Genomic DNA, 18,644 nt, shown 5'->3' with positions numbered 1-18,644 from the left:
CTCATTCAACCTTCTTATTCCCCAGTTTATGATAAATACAGTAAATCCTGTCATGTATGCTGCCATCTTTGATTCAAGATGGGCCCCTTCGTTATTCAAAACCTCTCCCCTCATGTGCCCTACCATACACCTAATGCACCCAATCTGCTCCACCCTCTGCTTAATATTCATCGTCGTGCCTTTAAAAATGCTGAACCCGAGCCTGTGGGGTGGGTGCCTGTCTTGCTGTGTCTCCGGGCCCGGTTGTGTGAGCGCCTGTTGTCGTACTGTTTACATTCTTCCAGAGTCAGAGCCCTGAGCTGTTACAACTCGTGCCACCATGTCTAAACCCTTGTCTGACCACGATAGAAAGAAACAGATCTCAGTGCGAGGCCTCGCCGGCGTTGAGAATGTGGCAGAACTGAAGCAGAACTTCAACAGACATCTCCACTTTACGCTGGTCAAGGACAGAAATGTGGCAACCAGAAGGGATTACTACTTTGCTCTTGCCCACACTGTGCGGGAACACTTGATCGGCAGGTGGATCAGAACCCAGCAGCACTACTATGAGAAAGATCCCAAAGTAAGTGAATAGTGATATCAAAGACACAAGAACATAGAAATTGACTGATAGATAAATATCTTATAAGCTACTATTGTAATATGTAATGGCATATACATAAATTATTTAATGGCAATAACAGTATAAACAGTATCACATCTTGTATTTGTGTATTTGTGAAAATGTTGATATTAAGGGGTAATACCAGCAACTATGATTGATCTAAGACCTGGTTTACACCTTCATTGTGAGCTCTTTGTGCCATAACCTGATTCTTATATTGCTTCATGAAATACCTCTGTTGTTTCTGCACATTGAACACACTTCAGGCTGGAGTAAGGGTAAGGGGGTTAGAGCCAGGGCTTCACATTCTCCAACTGTACTTTAAGCAGCCTGATGTCAGACGTGTAATGTCAAGTCATGACATTTAAACTTCACCGGGGCTTCTTAGCACTCTGCTGGTATGTTGCAGTTCTTACAGTGCATTGAAACATTAAACCTCAGCCATGACCTTCTATCCCCATCCTGTCCAGCCATAAAGCACATAGCCTTTACTTGTGTCATGTGAGCGCATGCCTTCCAGGGTGTCTGAAGTCGGATGTCGTGGTCACATAATCAGAAAAGCAAATGTACTCGCAGCGGCACAAAGAGCCTCAAAAAACAATTGAAAGCTAGTGCTGCTAAAATAAAGCAGCAGAATTGCAAACCACACCGCATTATTCCTTCAAAATGTCACACGAACCTCGAGTAATACTCATCTCCAGTTGCATTTACTTTGCAGGGGAAAAAAAAAATGTTCCTTGCCAGATCAATAATAACTCCACTGAATAAAGGGAGCATTTTTCTTTTCTCAACAGCGGAGGAGAATTTGCCTGCACACCACGGCTAACTCCGCAAGGTTGTTGTTCTGTGATTTAAGTGCCAGAGCCCCTAATCTCCGCAGGGAGACATTTAGTAACTCACATCGAGCCAGTTTTCAGACACTGTTTAACACATGTTGATGGGCTGCAACCTCTGCGACTGTATCACTTTGTTCCAGCGCTCGAGACTGAAAGGTCATAGGTGAAGCCCTTAAAGGTCTAAACAGAGACCCGGCGGAGGAAGGACATCCGAGATCGGTCTAGAGAGTCTCGTGGTGCATGTTAGATCATGTCCAGCAGGGTCACTGTTACAAGATTCATTTTTCACATTGCTAACATGAATTATTGGATGGAAAAAGGGCTAATCAGCACAAATTTGATGATTGAAGTCTGATAGGATTTGGAACATGCAGTCATATATAATTCAGGAGATCCTGCTCCGTCAGTCGTATTCATTATTATTTTACACGTGTGTCTGAACCTTGTCTCTGATCACTCCACACATGAACTCCACAATGAAAGGGTATCAGGCTCAGGCTGACCTTTACAGCGACCTCTATAGGAGCTATTTTTTGCCTGGGCCTAAATGTTGGTGTTATGTAATACCCAGAGCAACCCGTTCCCCCCTCCTCCAGTCCCCCTCTCCTCTCTCCTCCTCTCTGTGTCAGAGGAAAAAAAAAATAAAACAACTAAATGGCAAAGGCTAAACACAGGCTCAGGTGGCACATTTCTACGCTCTCCCAAGCATGAAGCTAAATCATAAAACTTGAAGATTTCTTTCCCAGTCACAGGATGGATGTTGTTGTGACATTTGACTTTTGGTTTCAGTGCCAAATCTTTACCCATCACGCTACTGTGGAGACCTTTCTGTAACCCTAATCATACGTTAAAATATCCCCGGAAATGTTCTTAAGTGTTCCTAAGACAGTTCGGTCTTCTTGATAATGATTAGTTCTCCCCTTCTTCCCAAAACTGTAGCGTGTGTACTACATCTCCCTTGAGTTCTACATGGGCCGCGCTCTCCAGAACACCATGGTGAACCTGGCACTGGAGAACGCCTGTGATGAGGCCACGTACCAGGTCAGACAAAGACACTTCAACTTTTATCAGAATAAAAGAGGCAGCTTCTGAAAATGTCTGTTTAATTAGTCCATGTTGTGTTGTCCTCTGTAGTTGGGTCTGGACATGGAGGAATTGGAGGACATGGAGGAAGACGCTGGTTTGGGAAATGGTGGTCTGGGCCGCCTCGCTGGTGAGCATCTTTTTCCTTTCATTCTTCATGTTTGATAAATTCAAAGAGTTTCTATCTCTGTTGACAGACTTAAATAATGCATTTTTCATACAAGAGCTGGTTACATTTTCTTCATGCTCTGTCTCTATCTTTCAGCCTGCTTCTTGGACTCCATGGCTTCACTGGGTCTGGCTGCCTATGGTTACGGCATTCGCTATGAATTTGGTATCTTCAATCAGAAAATTGTCAATGGCTGGCAGGTCAGGTTCCATCCTTCTTTCTTCTCGTGTTTCACTATAAATCACCTGCTGGATCAGTTTTCTTTTATCAGGAACTGATCTTCCTTGTCATTTTCTGTGTCTGGCTCCGGGAAGAAGCTGCTCACCTGAATGTTTTTTTCCCCCTTCAACAGGGTTTTCTTTCTTTGAAATGTAGGCAGTTTCTGAATACAAAATGCATTGCAGTTTTTGTAATTAGGAACATATTCCATTACAATACAATTAACGTAATTTAATCCATTGACTTTTTAGATTACTTCAATATCAAACATTGAATTATTGCACCTTATTCTAAGTAGTGAACCTAAATTAAATTAGATTAATTTATTTTATCAGCAACTGAATTGAAAACCACTGATTTTGATCATCTGAAAAATGCTTTTTACAACACTGTAAGTAACCCTCACAAAACAGTTCTTGCCCAAACTACAGGTGTACTGTGTGTATCCTCCAACATGTGGGATGCTTTTCTTGTGTGTACGTTTTTGTAACTGCTGTTTTGTAGTCAAAGGGAAGGAGAAGCACTTACTCAAAATGTCATCTTCCATTTTCAATGTAAATAAGAATGGAAAAAAACTCCATCTCCGTAAATCGTCATTAAGAGAGCTAACAGACCACTGGCTATCATAAAGATGAGTTTAATCATTTTGAAATTGCCAGATTTTAAAAATGTAATTAAAAAGCAATCAAGCACAGCTATAATACACATTTTTACAAATGTATTCTTGGCTGATTATAGTTACTTTTTTATTTGTAATCTGATTACTTAATCCTCATTAGGTGTAATCCTTTACAACCCAACCCTGCCTCTCTGTAATATAACTGTATGTCATTACTCAGGTTGAGGAGGCTGATGATTGGCTGCGTTTTGGTAACCCCTGGGAGAAGGCCCGTCCCGAGTACATGCGTCCAGTGCAATTCTATGGCAGGACCGAGCATCACCCTGATGGCGTCAAATGGGTTGACGCTCAGGTGAAAATATGATCCAAAGTAAATTAGTGTGTGTGATAATAGAAAGATGTTTTCTGAGATTAAATATTTATCTATTTCTTTTTCCTGCCATGGTACTGGCAGGTGGTGCTGGCTCTGCCGTATGACACCCCTATCCCCGGCTACAGAAACAATGTTGTCAACACCATGAGGCTGTGGTCTGCGAAGGCACCCTGCGACTTCAACCTCAAAGACTGTATGTGTCTGAAAGAGATCATGTTTTCAGTCGTGCTTTCAAATGAGAATGGCCAAAAGAAGTGTTTTTCTTTCCTTTCCAGTCAATGTCGGTGGCTACATTCAGGCTGTTTTGGACAGAAACTTGGCTGAGAACATCTCCCGTGTGCTGTATCCCAACGACAACGTAAGAAAATATGATTATATTACCTTTAATCCACCAGACGTGCTCTCATAGGGTGGCCATGCATATGTAAACCTGGATTAGAGGAAGCAGCTGAATGTTGAATGTTTTAAGAGCTGTGGACTGTATGGCTCCTGTATGGCTGGAGGGTTTATCTTAACACAGTTAAGGGATGGATTTCCATAATTTGGACCCCTACTGGAGTCCTTTGTCTTCAGCTATAGAGCTCGAGTTCTTTTAGCTTATTCTGAAGCTATCCTTTATAGCTGACATAAAAAGTGACCACCGTGTGCGGTCGGCTCCCTGAAGGCTCAAGGAGGAGGATTTGTGAGATAACCATCTACTGTAGCTCGAGCTGTAACTCATGTCGGGTCTGATAATTTATGTCTGTGCAAGTGAGAGCAGGCGCGCTGGTGGACAGGATGTTTATAGTCAGTCCAGTCACACTGCTGTTTGATCATGTTGTGATTTGATTTGTGAAATTTGAATTCCCAGTTTCTCTAATTTTACTACTTTTAACAGTTTGATATATTTGATCGTATCAATGACGATGTCACATTGGGATTTTTAGAATTGATTGCTTAAAATTAACTCATTGATTAATTCAGGGTAGAAATAATTAGCCCTGCAGTTTCATTGTAATACCTCTTTATTTGACTAATATGCTTTAACTGCAAATTGAAGGTGATATTTCCTCAACTGCCCTTTGAAAAAGTATATTAAAGGATAAGTTCACCCACAAATGAAAATTCCGTCATTGTCTACTCACCCTCCTGTTAATGGAAAGTCAGATGAAGGAGCTTCACAATGAAACACTGTTGCAGTGTTCTCTCAAGCAACTGAAGTAGATGTGGACTTTCTTTTAAAATCCATATAGCTCGTCGGGTATTACCGAAGTCTCTAGAAGCTGTGAGATCCCAAACTGATTTGAAAAGACGTTATTTACTCCCTTTTTAAAGCCAAAATCTTCACTGTAGCGGCTAAGCTAAAAGGGAGCACCACGCCTGAAGTTGGTGCACAAGCTTGGCTGTGCGTCGACAGTGTAAAAGTCTTTTCAAATCAGTTTGGGATCTTGGGGCTTTCTAGAGACTTGGATAACAAAGAGCCTCAAAAAACACTTCACCTGACTTAACAGCATGGGGGGGTGAGTAGATAATGACTGAAGCTTAATTTTTGGGTGAACTTATCCTTTTATATCAACAACTGATGACAAAAAAGCCCAAACATTTGCTTCAAAGACATCAGCAGCTTATTAAATGTGAACTTACCAAATTGTTTTTCAGAGGACGAAGAAAATGTTTGTATTATTGAGTCTTCAAGGATCAGCACTGAACACTGATTTCAGCTCAAATAATTGTTCAATGGAACTTCACATTTACACAATGTATGCACATATATAATACACATACATTAGCATATGACTGTATATTATAGATGGGTGTTTGATGTTGCTCTAAAATGAGTTAACAGCACTTTCTTTTTACATTAGGACTGGGTAATTATTTTCTTAAAATGAAAAGATTTCAGTTGTCCATGAGCTAATACCAGTCAGTAATATGCAAAAGGCTATGTTTAAAGAATAAAAAAAGCTATTCATGTTCGCCTGCAGAACAGAATCAGACAAATATGTGTCTTCATCCTCAGTTCTTTGAAGGGAAGGAGCTCCGTCTGAAGCAGGAATACTTTGTGGTATCTGCCACCCTGCAAGACATCATCCGTCGTTTCAAGGTCTCTAAGTTTGGCTCCAGGGAGATCGCTCGCACAGACTTCAGCAAACTGCCTGACAAGGTGAAGCGAAAAACTCAACAAAATAGTTTCTGTCAAAAATGAAAAGGTTTCCCCCCTGATGTTCTCTCTGTGCTGTCGTTAAATTGCCTCTGTCAGCGTGTGGAACAGGTTGTAGGAGGGATTTATTGTATCTTGTGAGAATAGTTGACATGAGCAGTATGTACAAAGCACTTCATGCTGTATTCTAATTCTGTATTGATGTTCGATAATGTTCTGCATATTCAGGTTGCCATCCAGCTGAATGACACTCACCCAGCCATGGCTATTCCTGAGCTGATGAGGGTTCTGGTTGATGAAGAGAAGCTTGGATGGGATAAGGTGAGGAAGAGCAACACTGACACTTACAGCCTCAACAAGTTTTATTTTTCAAATTAGGAATGTATCTAAGTGTTTCAAACCATGACACTCTTGCTTTGCTTCATTTTGTTTCATTTGCAGAGGTTTTGAATGGGACATAAACATTTTAGTGTAGTTAATAAGACACATTTAGTGGAATCATTTACACTAATTTTGCAATGTTTCTCAAAGTCTTGCCCAGTAACATACATACATGCATATTTCCTTTTGCTGGCGTTCAGGCCTGGGACATCTGCGTGCGCACCTGTGCCTACACCAATCACACCGTCCTTCCTGAAGCTCTGGAGCGCTGGCCAGTCGACCTGTTTGCTCATCTGCTGCCTCGCCACCTAGAAATTGTCTATGAGATCAACCGTCGCCACCTGGAGGTTAGTACTGCACATTACAACATGTTGTCATATCCAAATGTACTGCATACAGTGTGTACTCCTCCTTACTAGCAGTGAAAGTAAACACTGTCAGTGTTCTCTAAGTACCAATGTAGTAATAAAGCCTAGTCATCAGAATATCAGTCAGTACTTTACATAAGTTACATAATGCCGAAGCAAGCAATGAATTTGGTTAGTGGTGAAAAAAAGTGCTGTGCATTAGTACACTTTGAGGTACCTATACCCTCTACTCCAGAGGGAAATATTGTACTTGTTTTACTACAAGTATTTGACAGGTATATATACTTTCTTTTCTGATTAATAACCAACATATCAATTATTATTTAGATTATGGATAAAGAAACTTGGTTTCTTGGTGAAATACACAAGTAGCCCTGCAAGATGTACAGCAGAAATTAAGCCCCACCTTTTCCAGCTGCAACATTAAAGTGATGAACAAATGAATGCATCAATAATTAGAATTCCATCACATAATGTTACTCTGAAATGGGTCCTTCTGTGTAATGAGTAATTTGTGTACTTAAAGTATATTTTAATGCTAATACTTTTGCACGTTTATCGTGTAAATTTCTGCACAGTTGTCATAATTACAAATCCCAGGTCTGTAACAATTTGTCAGATGTAATGTAGGTGCTACAAGCAAACACATGTTATGTGTTGAAAACTTGTACGTTGAAGTAAACATGTATGTAACGCTGTGATCCTACCCTCTCACTGAAGTTACACAGTGCAGGAACAAGTGATGGGGCCAGAGTGGCTGAGACAGAGACACCATTCACCCTATTACAAGACACTGTACCATCAACATGATTTAAGACGCGGTTATTTTAAGTGAAAAGGTTACATAATGCTGCTTAAATTAAAGATCTGAGTTGTTCTTCAACCTTTGATTTGAATGACTATTAAATCAAAGTCCATCACAGAGTAACATTTTAAAACATGTGAGGCTGGAAAAGCAGAACAAAAGAAAGACAATAATTACTGTATTTGGTGTTTTATCTAATTTTGATTGCGTATTATTAGATTGCCACGGTGGAAAGAGACTACAGAGAAACCTGTTAAAATGCAAGTACCGACTTTAAAGACTACGAGCACGGGCACCTAAATGGTGTGATGTAAAAGTTGAAGAACAAAATGGCATTTATTGACTCTTAATTGCAACATTTGTCAGAGTTAAATTACATGGCTCAGGAAGGTGAAAGATTCCTGACATGAAGTGACAGGCAGGTTTTATGAGCTGCAGCTTAACCAGACCTGCACTATAACACACAGAATTTCAGTTACCTACTTAAAATTGTCTTATTACCGCTCATTTAAATGTGCAATATGTAAGAATTGGCCAGCTGTTGAGGCCATACACAAAGCAAATAGGGCCCATCATGTCACAAGAGTAAAGGCTAAATGCTGCTAACTGTTGCTGCTCTTAGCTGGTTAGCTCGGTTAGCTGTGCATGTAGTGGTCTAGATTGGGAGCACCAAAGGAGTGCTGGTGTTTACACCGCTAGTACAGGAGCTTAGGACCGGGACGGGCCAGGGCTAACTGGTTAGCATGCTAACTTTAGTAGATATCGCTCCAACAAAATAGATGTCATTATGTAAAAACTGTAATTTATTAAGACTCTGTTGATAATTTTTGTTAGTTTTGATGTTTTCAACTCAATACTTACATATTACACCTTTATTTTAGACTAGCTGCATTGACATACCTTAAAATGCATAATGATTAAAATCTATGATTCACCAGGAAAAATCAAAACTTTAGTTATTTTTTTTGTCTTATGCTCTTTTTAACTTTGCAGAGAGTTGCTGCTAAGTATCCTGGTGATCATGACCGCATGCGCCGTATGTCCCTCATTGAGGAGGGCGGACAGAAGAGGATCAACATGGCCCATTTGTGCATCGTCGGTTCCCATGCTGTCAACGGCGTGGCCCAGATCCACTCTGACATCCTCAAAGCAACTATGTATGTCCCTAAAATAAACACTAATCTGCCTGTAAAAGTGGTAAAATACAGAACATAAGTACTGTATCTGTTTCATAAATCACTCAGCCTCTATGATTTCTGCTGCTGCATCTGTTGTGGGTTCTGATATATGTGATGCTTCCCTTCGCCTCCAGTTTCAAGGACTTCTACGAAATGGAGCCAAAAAAGTTCCAGAACAAGACCAACGGCATCACCCCTCGCCGCTGGCTGGTCATGTGCAACCCCGGGCTGGCTGAGGTCATCGCCGAGGTTAGCTCTGTTCAAACGCATACATTTCATATGAATGAAAAATACTTTATATTGACTTTTTCTCAATTTTTGTCAACAGAGAATTGGTGAGGACTTCATCCGTGACCTCGACCAGCTGCAGAAACTCCGCAAATTTGTGAACGATGAAGCTTTCATTCGTGATATTGCCAAAGTGAAGCAGGTGATGAATTTATTTGTTTTTCTGTGCTTGATGGAATTAACACTCATGCTTAATGATAAAAAGATACTTGTGAATAAGTAGTTGCACTTTATTACAGCTGGTTATGTAAATACAGCTGCTACACCTGCTCAACAGCACAAACCCCTGGAGAGAGTTGCACATATTCCACACCAAGCAATCTGTGCCTTTTCAGGAGAACATACACTGATTGTTCCATGGTGTGTTGCACATATAATCAGGCTGTTTTCAAGCCTGCGGTAATCAATGTCACAGCTTCCAGTAACAGCCTCTGCAACCGCAGTCAGCAGTCAAGGAGTGTGTTTTCTTTGACATTTGTGCAGATGTTGTGTCTTTCTCTCTTGTGCCTGACTGTGCCGTTATAGAATTATTTAGCTAAATGACGAATGTGTCTTGAAATAGTTGTCCTTTATGTGATGAAGTTGATGTTTCGATAATACAGGAGAACAAGTTGAAGTTTGCTGTGCACTTGGAGGAGCACTACAAGGTGAAGATCAACCCCAACTCCATGTTCGACGTTCAAGTCAAGAGAATCCATGAATACAAGAGACAGCTGCTCAACTGTCTGCACATCATCACCTACTATAACCGTAAGTCGACACGCTTAAAATCTTCTGCCACACACATTTACTTCAGATGCTGTGGTTTTTAAGATTTTGCTGAACACCTCAGTCCTGTAATCTGTTCATATTCATATATCTCCACCAGGCATCAAGAAGGAGCCTAACAAGCAGTGGACTCCAAGAACTGTCATGATTGGAGGAAAGGTTTGTACTTGAGAAGAAACATATTATTTTTCGTTTTCATAATTTTATTTTGAGTCACTACTGGAATATGTTTACATGCTTTTTTGTTTTACATTTTTAACTTTCAAGACATTTTACATGCACAAGAACCTAAATACAATAGACCACTGAAGGAAAGGACAAAAATGAAAAAGTGTAACAGGTCAACTTCAACTGACATCATTCCTCAAACCTTGTCTTTCATGCAGGCTGCTCCTGGATACCACACCGCCAAGATGATTATCCGTCTGATCACGGCTATTGGCGAGGTGGTCAACAACGATCCCGTGGTCGGAGACCGTCTCAAAGTAATCTTTTTGGAGAACTACAGAGTCACACTGGCAGAGAGAGGTAATTAAAAAATCATTGCCCTCTATTCCCATTTTCCTCTCTCGTTTTCTATCTGTTCTAATCCTCATCACCCAGCTGATTTGCTCATTTGCAGATGTCCCTAGCCATTTTTTTTCATAAAAACACGAACACAAAATGCTTATTAGAGTCATCAACACTCTGTGTCATCTTTCAGCCATCCCCGCATCAGACCTGTCAGAGCAGATCTCCACAGCTGGGACTGAGGCCTCTGGCACCGGCAACATGAAGTTTATGCTGAACGGCGCTCTCACCATCGGCACCATGGATGGAGCCAACGTTGAGATGGCTGAGGAGGCCGGCGAGGACAACCTCTTCATCTTTGGCATGAGGGTGGATGATGTCGATGCAATGGACGTGAAAGGGTAAAGATCTGTCCAAATGTATTTACATTTTCAGCTTCTGCCTCATTTAAGTCCCAATATTTGTTTAGAACTTAAAAATAAATGGATCGTGACATAATCCTACAAGGGGGCATCAAAAGGAGCTGAAACAAGGTTCTTCCTTGTCTTTGTATTTGTGCAACTGCAGTATGTTATGTCTTTGCATATAAGAACATAGTGTGTTACCTGTTATCAGATCCACTTGGTGAACTTTTTGGTGACTTTTTCAGTGAGCTCCATGTGTTCTGACTATCCTGCAGCGTTGCTGTCTCCCACAGAGGGTGTTTTTTTAATGATGACTTTCACTAGACTCAAGTGTTTTGTCCACCAAGGCTGATGTTTTCTACACTTAAAGGTGTGGCCTTGTGGAACCTGCTGGTGCCACTGTTTAGGCATTGATTACCACCCCTTCATTAACAGGATGGTTACTACAGCAACAAGCCTGCTGTACTTCTGTTTCTCTGAATGTGCACATTGTTTATTTTTCCGGTCCTTCTCAGATACCACGCTCATGAGTACTACAACCGCCTGCCAGAGCTGAAACAGGCTATTGACCAGATTGCTGGAGGCTTCTTTAGCCCAAAGCAGCATGACCTGTTTAAAGAAATTGTCAACATGCTGATGCATCATGACAGGTAAAGACACATCTAACATTCGCAGCCCGAGGCGCACGCGTGCACATACACACACACATGCAAATAAGGACGTGTATAAACTTGCATGCTGGTGCAAAAATAAAGAAAAGGAAAAAACAAAACAACTCACAGCCCTTTGCATGAACTCCAACATTCAGTGCTCATAATAATACACACATGTATTTACATTGTAATTTATACTATCGAATGCTTTTCTGCACAGATTTAAGGTCTTTGCTGACTATGAAGACTATATTAAATGCCAGGAGAAGGTCAATGCTCTTTACAAGGTATGTTCATTATAAAGGAATTTTTCAATAATGCATTTATAAAGTGACTTTAAGTAGTTTGTGTTCCCTGTGAGTATAACCACTAATGAATGGAGACTCAGAGTTGGAAATCTTAAGAATCACTGATCATACCAATCACTTATCAATCACTTTCATTCCTACATCAGAACCCCAAGGAATGGACCAAGAAGGTGATCTACAACATTGCCGGATGTGGCAAGTTCTCCAGCGATCGCACCATTTCCCAGTATGCTCGTGAGATCTGGGGCATGGAGCCCACACTCGAGAAGCTTCCCGCCCCTGATGACAAGCCCTAAACTGTCCACATGGCCCTCAATCTTTCCCCACTCGTAACAAAGCACGAACGCCTTATCATGGTAGATACTGCGCGTCTGCTCAAAGTCCCCCGCACACCTACGTCCAAAGGAATTAGCATTAAATGCTTCCTGCGTGATGACACTCTGTCTCACACAAACTCCTGGACTGGATAAGTTTCATTTTTTTTCATACCTGCACATTCATGGTGTAATAAAACTGTTAAAATAAAACATAAAGTGGATTCAAGCACTTTGTGGTGGGGTTTCAGAACTTATCCATTTTTTTTTTTTTATTCAGCAGTATAAACTCTTGTATTTCCACTCAGATCCATTCTGAATAAAATGTGTCTGAAAAACTAAAACAGCCTAAGTTTCTTTTTCCACCTTTTTATTTCTGGGAAAACCAGGAATTTCCAGATTTATTAAAGCATTATAATGTGGAGAATCAATACGCAAATCCAAAGTTCACTTAATGACAGTGTTATCCAAACATTGCCAATGTTTGCAAATGCATATAGAAGTGTTAGTCACCTTCAACTGGGAACGAAAGGTACTAGTGTGAGGACAGTGAACTCACTGATTGTGACTCTTCAGAGAATCATTGAATCAGTTGTACATTTAAGATCTATCACAAAAATACAGCAGAAAACCTTCAACATGCATAAGATACTTAAAGTTTAATTTTCACACTGGCATTGTGTCTCACAGTAAACAACACATGATCTGCAATGAACAAACAATTGAGACTCTCAATACTGAGTAGATTTGCATAGGCTCAATACACAATTGTTTCAAGGCAAAAGGCTGATTGAATAATGGGCTTCCTGGATAAAACAGATTACATTTCAGTATCACTTAGATTACTGTTGCAATGGTGAAAAGATCAAAATGAAAAGTTGGATGGGCACTACGTACTTTTGGAGAAGAAATTCAGACTGAGGTAATAATAAAAACTCCCCATAACACTGTTTGAAGCTAGAAAGGTGGCAGGGTCCGCCACATATAAACAAAGTAAAACAGTATGAAATTGTGTTGTCCTTTAAGGTCAGTTTGTTTATTCAGTTTATTCAGTCATGAAAACAGAGAGAGTTTGTTTATTTAGTTTGTTCTGATTAAAACTTCTTCTCTAAAACTACATAGTGCACCTTTAAGGCTTGACTCGTCTGGGCTCACCTCGCAATATAACACAAGATTTAATCAGAGGTATCTGTGTCTTGGCTCTCACAGTGTAACAAAATGTATTCACAGGGATCTGTTAAACAGTGTAAATGGTTTTGAGCTCACTGTCATGCATTCGTTAAGACGCTAAAATCATACAATGAAAATCTGACAGCAAAATTATAATAACGGTGAAGATATTTTCTTCTACACTACAGTTTCTAAATTTTGAGACTATGCACTCACATGCTTCTATCTGAGTCCTTCCCCATATGTGGATGCCCGATATCGGTCCGCATCAGTTGGGCGGAAACAACATGTTGAAAGTGTGATTGCATATTGTGAATAATAGAATATCAAACCCCCACAAGGCATAATAGTCTCATCTCTAACGATGCAACGTGTTCTGGGTGCTGCTCAGTTGTGTGGGCTGCAGCTGAGAAAGGGAAGGGGAGGTGTTCAGAGAGCACACATGCACATGAAAGTCTCAAGAGAAATATCTATTGTAAGTCTGTGTTGCTGCCATCTTAGCCAGGTCTCATTTGATCTCAATGTGACTAACCTGGTTAAATAAATGTAAAAATGCAGCTGTTATTCTTTTTCTAACACTGACTCTAGTGTCAGATGATGGAGATCTGTAAAGGTGAATCAGGACTCACTACTGGTGTCGATCTCGCATGTTAGTGTGCAATGCATGATGGATTATTTGTAAGTGACATGACACTTTTTGTTGTATTTTGTTATCAAACTTTTCAATGTTATGAAATTTGTAACATTCAAAAAGCGGAAATGCTGTGACTGAATCAGCAGACAGACAGACAACAGTGACAAAGCTGAACATTAACATAAAAACTGGTTTATGACTAAAAGACAGACATCCATCTATTTCATTATCTGTATGTCAGTTAAAGGGACTGACATCATGTGCTTTCCCATTCTCTGAAATCCTATTAGATTAGATAGACTTTATTTATCCCACAATGGGAACAAGTACAGGAAAAAGAGTCAGACAAATATGCATAAAGTTTAATTAAAAATAAATAGAAAAAATAAGATATTTACAAAAAACAGCGGGTGTAAGAGTCTGCTGCTGAAAGAGCTGCTCAAGGCTTCCACAGTCTGGTGCAGGGGGTGAGAGGTGTTGTCCATGATTGACGTCAGCTTGGCTAACATCCTCCTCTCACCCACCACCTCTATGGAATCCAGTGGACAGTCCAGGACAGAGCTGGCCCTCCTGACCAGTTTGTTTAGTCTCTTCCTGACCCTGGCCGTGCTGCTACCTCCAATCAGCTGTGAAATGAAGTTCTTATAAGTAACAAGTGGTAACGTTATAAAAGCAAAGCTGTCAATGTAGAGCAGAGTTAAATGGGGTAAAACCAACAAAACAAATAAGGGGGATAAGAGAACTTGATAAGGCCAGTGCTCTCGGATGACAACACCAACACAAGACCTGAGTCAGCAGCAGCAGCAGTCAGGACTTTAGAACTGTGTCAATGAGGACAGCGCTCCTATCCACTATACTTGTGATGGGATGCAGTCAGAGGCAGTACTGTGCTGTACTGTAAATAAATATGGGTATTGGGTCACATTAAAGCCAATTTTGTTGCCTTATTAATGAAAACTGCTGCCTGACAGGCAGTGATGGAATGTAACTAAGAACATTTACTCAAGTACTGTACTTAGGTACAATTTTGAAGTACATGTTCTTAAGTATTTCCATTTTCTGCAACAGTTTGGAGGCAAATATTGTACTTTTGACACACAACTGATTATTGACAGATATTAACAGATGAATATTTTACATAATAGATTCTATCCAGATTGCATGCTACATTGGAGCCAAAGTCATGCATTTTTAAATTCATTCAATTTATTGGAAATGGGATTGAAAACATTGATTCTGATAATCACAAAAATGAGATCTGATCCGATAACCAGCTAGGCCAATAATCAGTCAACCCATAATACAAACTATACAGACATGCAAATATGTACAATATGATTTTAAATGTACTTTTTATATTTAATTACATTTATTGCCAGAAAAATTACTTTTGATACTTCAATACATTTAATATCAGACACTTTAAGACTTTTACTCAAGTACTATCTGTATCATTGTCTGTAGATTCATACATGTGGCTTTTACTTTTACCAAAGTAATATATTAACATGACATCTTTACTTTTACTCAAGCATGACTTTTGGGTACTTGTTACAACACTGCCAGCAGGAATATTAGTCCACGCATCATCTAGTGGGTTAATCATGGCTGAAAAAATATGTTTTGAGATGTTATCTAACATACAGTATTGTTTGTAGCTGTTTGAATTTATCGCAAACACTTAAAGACTCATACTTAGACTTAAAGAAGTATTGCCAGTGACTGAAACCCACTCATTCATGTGTACTGTAGTTGGAAAGTTATTTAATTGAAAAATGAAGTTCTTTGAGTTGCCTGGTGGAGGAGCTGTTGTCACCAGAGGCAAGGTGAGAGGAGTGCTCTCAAGTGTTCTGGGGGTCTGACAGACCCCTCTGTTGGTTGGTTAAAAAATTTATAATGACAACTGCAAAATCAATTACTTTTCTCCCTCATATACATAAGGAGAAAAGTAATTGAATATATTGCTGTAAAGACTTATAGGTGCATTTTTTGTACAAAAGGTGCAATACAAACAAAGTTTATTATAATTATATTATTTTTATTATTTTTATTAATTTTCTTCTTCTTCTTCTTCTTCTTCTTCTTCTTCTTCTTCTTCTTATTATTATTATTATTATTATTATTATTATTATATTAATACCTGTATTGGTCACCACAATTTTAAAACAACCCTAACCTCCCGTCAAGAATTTCAGCCTTTGGTCACCACAGACCTCCTTAAACATGTCAATTTCATGAGGTGTCATGGTGATAAAACAATAAATGTTTTTTTAACTGTTAAAGAGGGCACGGATCTCAAACTGACCATGAGGGTTAACTAAAGTTTAATAACAGACACATGTTATATTAAAATACATGATTTCAAATACTGATGTGTAAATGATGAAATTGTAACAAACACCATAAACTTGAATCTTCATTAAAACTTTTGGATAATTAAAAACAAATAGAAACAGTTCCAGGTATTGGAACCAGACTTTTGGACCCGTGCTGCTACCTGATCAATATCTTATATATTTTTCTTGGCTTAGACAAAAGGTCAGTGTGTCCAGTTGTGTTTGTAACTATTAACAGAGCAAGAGACATGAAGCAAGAGAATGTATAATATGTTACTGCAGTTTCTGAGTGGATTGTTCAAAGGTTTTACAGGTGCCATATATAGATAACTCCGGAGGGTCTGTCACTGAGTTTAACTGGTTTAAAGTTCAAACATGCATCACACATGTAACAGCTTCAGATAACTGCAGAGGTAGAACAATCCTTTAAAGGGACAGTCCACCTCAAAATTAAAAACACATGTTTTTCCTCTGAGCTGTGTCCATCTAGATTGTTTTGGATATTGGCCGTAGACATATTGGCGATCTCTTGAATACGATGGAACTAGACGGCACTGGACTTGTGCTGAGCAAAGCGCCAAAATAACACATTTTGAAAAACAACTTTGTTGTGAGTAGTTTCATATAGGAACTATTTTCTTTCTACTGGACCATGACTGCATACACAACCGTATCATCACAGAGAAGGAAGCATGAATCACTCATAAATAGAGGCAGCTAACAAAACTAACTGGGCGAGTTAATGTTACAGTTCAGCCGAGGAGGACGCCATTAATGTTTGCATCCTGCACTGTCCATGAATTGGTGGACGCTTCTGGACGGTTGTATTTTGGTAAAGAAAAAAAAAAAAGTTCCTACATGAAACAAGGTCTGTGGATTATCTTGAGTGTTGTTTTATTGTGTTAATATTTTGTTAATCATCCACACAATATTGTTGCTTTATTGATATAGAGGTACATGGTCAAAAATATTGTGATTGTCGCCCAGCGAAATGCATTTGATTTCTAAATATGTATCATATATCAAAATATTGTAATATTAGCCCTATTCTGAATTTTAAGGGTTGAAGGTAATGTTAAGTTAAGCTTAGGTATGCCATGAAAATGCAATAAAATATTAACCGGCTGTCCGGGAGGTTTCTATGTGTCTGCTGGCAGCAGAGGGACTCTAAGTACATGAAGTACATATGAGATGTGATGAGCCAGTCTTTTAAAATTTCAATCTGCACGGGCGAAAATCAAATATCACCTTTTCAGGGGACAAATACATGAAATTTTCTCAAGAGCAACTTGAAGAGGACACCAAAGCAGTGCTGACTCAGGCATGTGTGAGTTGACCAATGAGAGCAGACTGGGGGCCTTAAAGAGACAGGAGCTAAAACAGAGTGTTTCAGACAGAGGGCGAATACAGTGATAGAACCTGAAAGGTTTTTTTTAACATTAAAGTTAATTTAGCTAATCTAGTAGTAACCCAAATAAAATTCTGAACCTGAAAATAAGCCCAAATTGTCTCCTTTAAAACGCTGTGGCTTCCTGTCTGTAGCTCTGTCATCACTTTAGATATAAGTAGAGGGGAATATTTTCTCTTGTATGTACAAATATCAGCTGGTATCAGCGGAGAATCATCCTTCTTACAGTTTCACCCTCTGGAAGCTGTTTGGCTGATTCATCCTTTGTGTCTGAGTCCAACCCTCACCCTCCACTTCACTGTTTGAAGTCTGTGTGCGACTTTGTTTTGTATCTTTTAGGATTTTTCTGAAGTTTTTCCACATATTGTGTAAAATACCCTTACTTTTAGGGCTCAAGCCACAAAATACCCTGAAGAGAGAGGAAATCAAAAGGACAAATCTTTCCCCCATCAGAGTCCCACAGCTGAAAAAGCTGAAAGTTGATTGTTTTGCTTTGGTGCACCTGCAGCTTCATTCAGCCTGACATCTCATGCTGATTATTACACAAGTGCACACATTCCTCAAAACTAATCATCAGGACACAAACCGGGCAGAAATGTCTCAGATTTTAGCAACATGCACTCAGTAAAGCACAATACAAATATGAAATACAAATGATTGCAGTGCAGTGCTGTCATTTTGTCTTATAACAGTCAGTCAGCACAACGTGACCCAGTCAGAGTCACTTATTGACATTTTCTGTTTTATAACACGAGATGACAGAGGAGTCGCCTTGTTGAAGCGCTGTTAAATGGTTGAATACTGCTGCTGATAGCTTTTGTCCCGTAAACCACCAGCCCACACTGACTTATGAATGAACTGAGAAAGAAAATAAATAAGGAAAACATTAAAGAATCTGACAACAAAACACACAGCTCAGACCAGATTAGTGCGGTTGACCTCACATGTGCAAACATGTTGAGACACACACACACACACACACGCACACACACACACACTTTATCACCCTGTCTCTCGTATTAAGTAACCAATAAGGGGCAGGGAGTGCGTTTCAAGGAGGAAAAAGAGCTGAGCTT

The 18,644-nt window shown here is 39.6% G+C and overlaps 1 protein-coding gene across 1 annotated transcript; it reads left to right on the top strand.

Moving 5' to 3' along the window:
- The first annotated feature begins 209 nt into the window (after positions 1–209).
- Positions 210–12,249, top strand: pygma (phosphorylase, glycogen, muscle A). Its single transcript, XM_073479058.1, has 20 exons — positions 210–562; positions 2,380–2,481; positions 2,575–2,653; positions 2,789–2,892; positions 3,751–3,882; positions 3,985–4,096; positions 4,179–4,261; positions 5,903–6,046; positions 6,272–6,364; positions 6,625–6,771; positions 8,591–8,754; positions 8,910–9,024; positions 9,104–9,205; positions 9,666–9,813; positions 9,932–9,990; positions 10,218–10,359; positions 10,535–10,742; positions 11,261–11,395; positions 11,619–11,685; positions 11,853–12,249. The coding sequence occupies exons 1-20, from the start codon at positions 320–322 to the stop codon at positions 12,000–12,002; spliced, it is 2,529 nt and encodes an 842-aa protein (XP_073335159.1). The 5' UTR covers positions 210–319; the 3' UTR covers positions 12,003–12,249.
- The last annotated feature ends 6,395 nt before the right edge of the window (positions 12,250–18,644 follow it).

Source organism: Pagrus major, chromosome 13 (assembly GCF_040436345.1).
Source record: "Pagrus major chromosome 13, Pma_NU_1.0".
NCBI classification, from domain to species: domain Eukaryota; kingdom Metazoa; phylum Chordata; class Actinopteri; order Spariformes; family Sparidae; genus Pagrus; species Pagrus major.
Note: the sequence above shows the minus strand (reverse complement) of the source record. Positions and strands in the feature narration are given on the sequence as shown.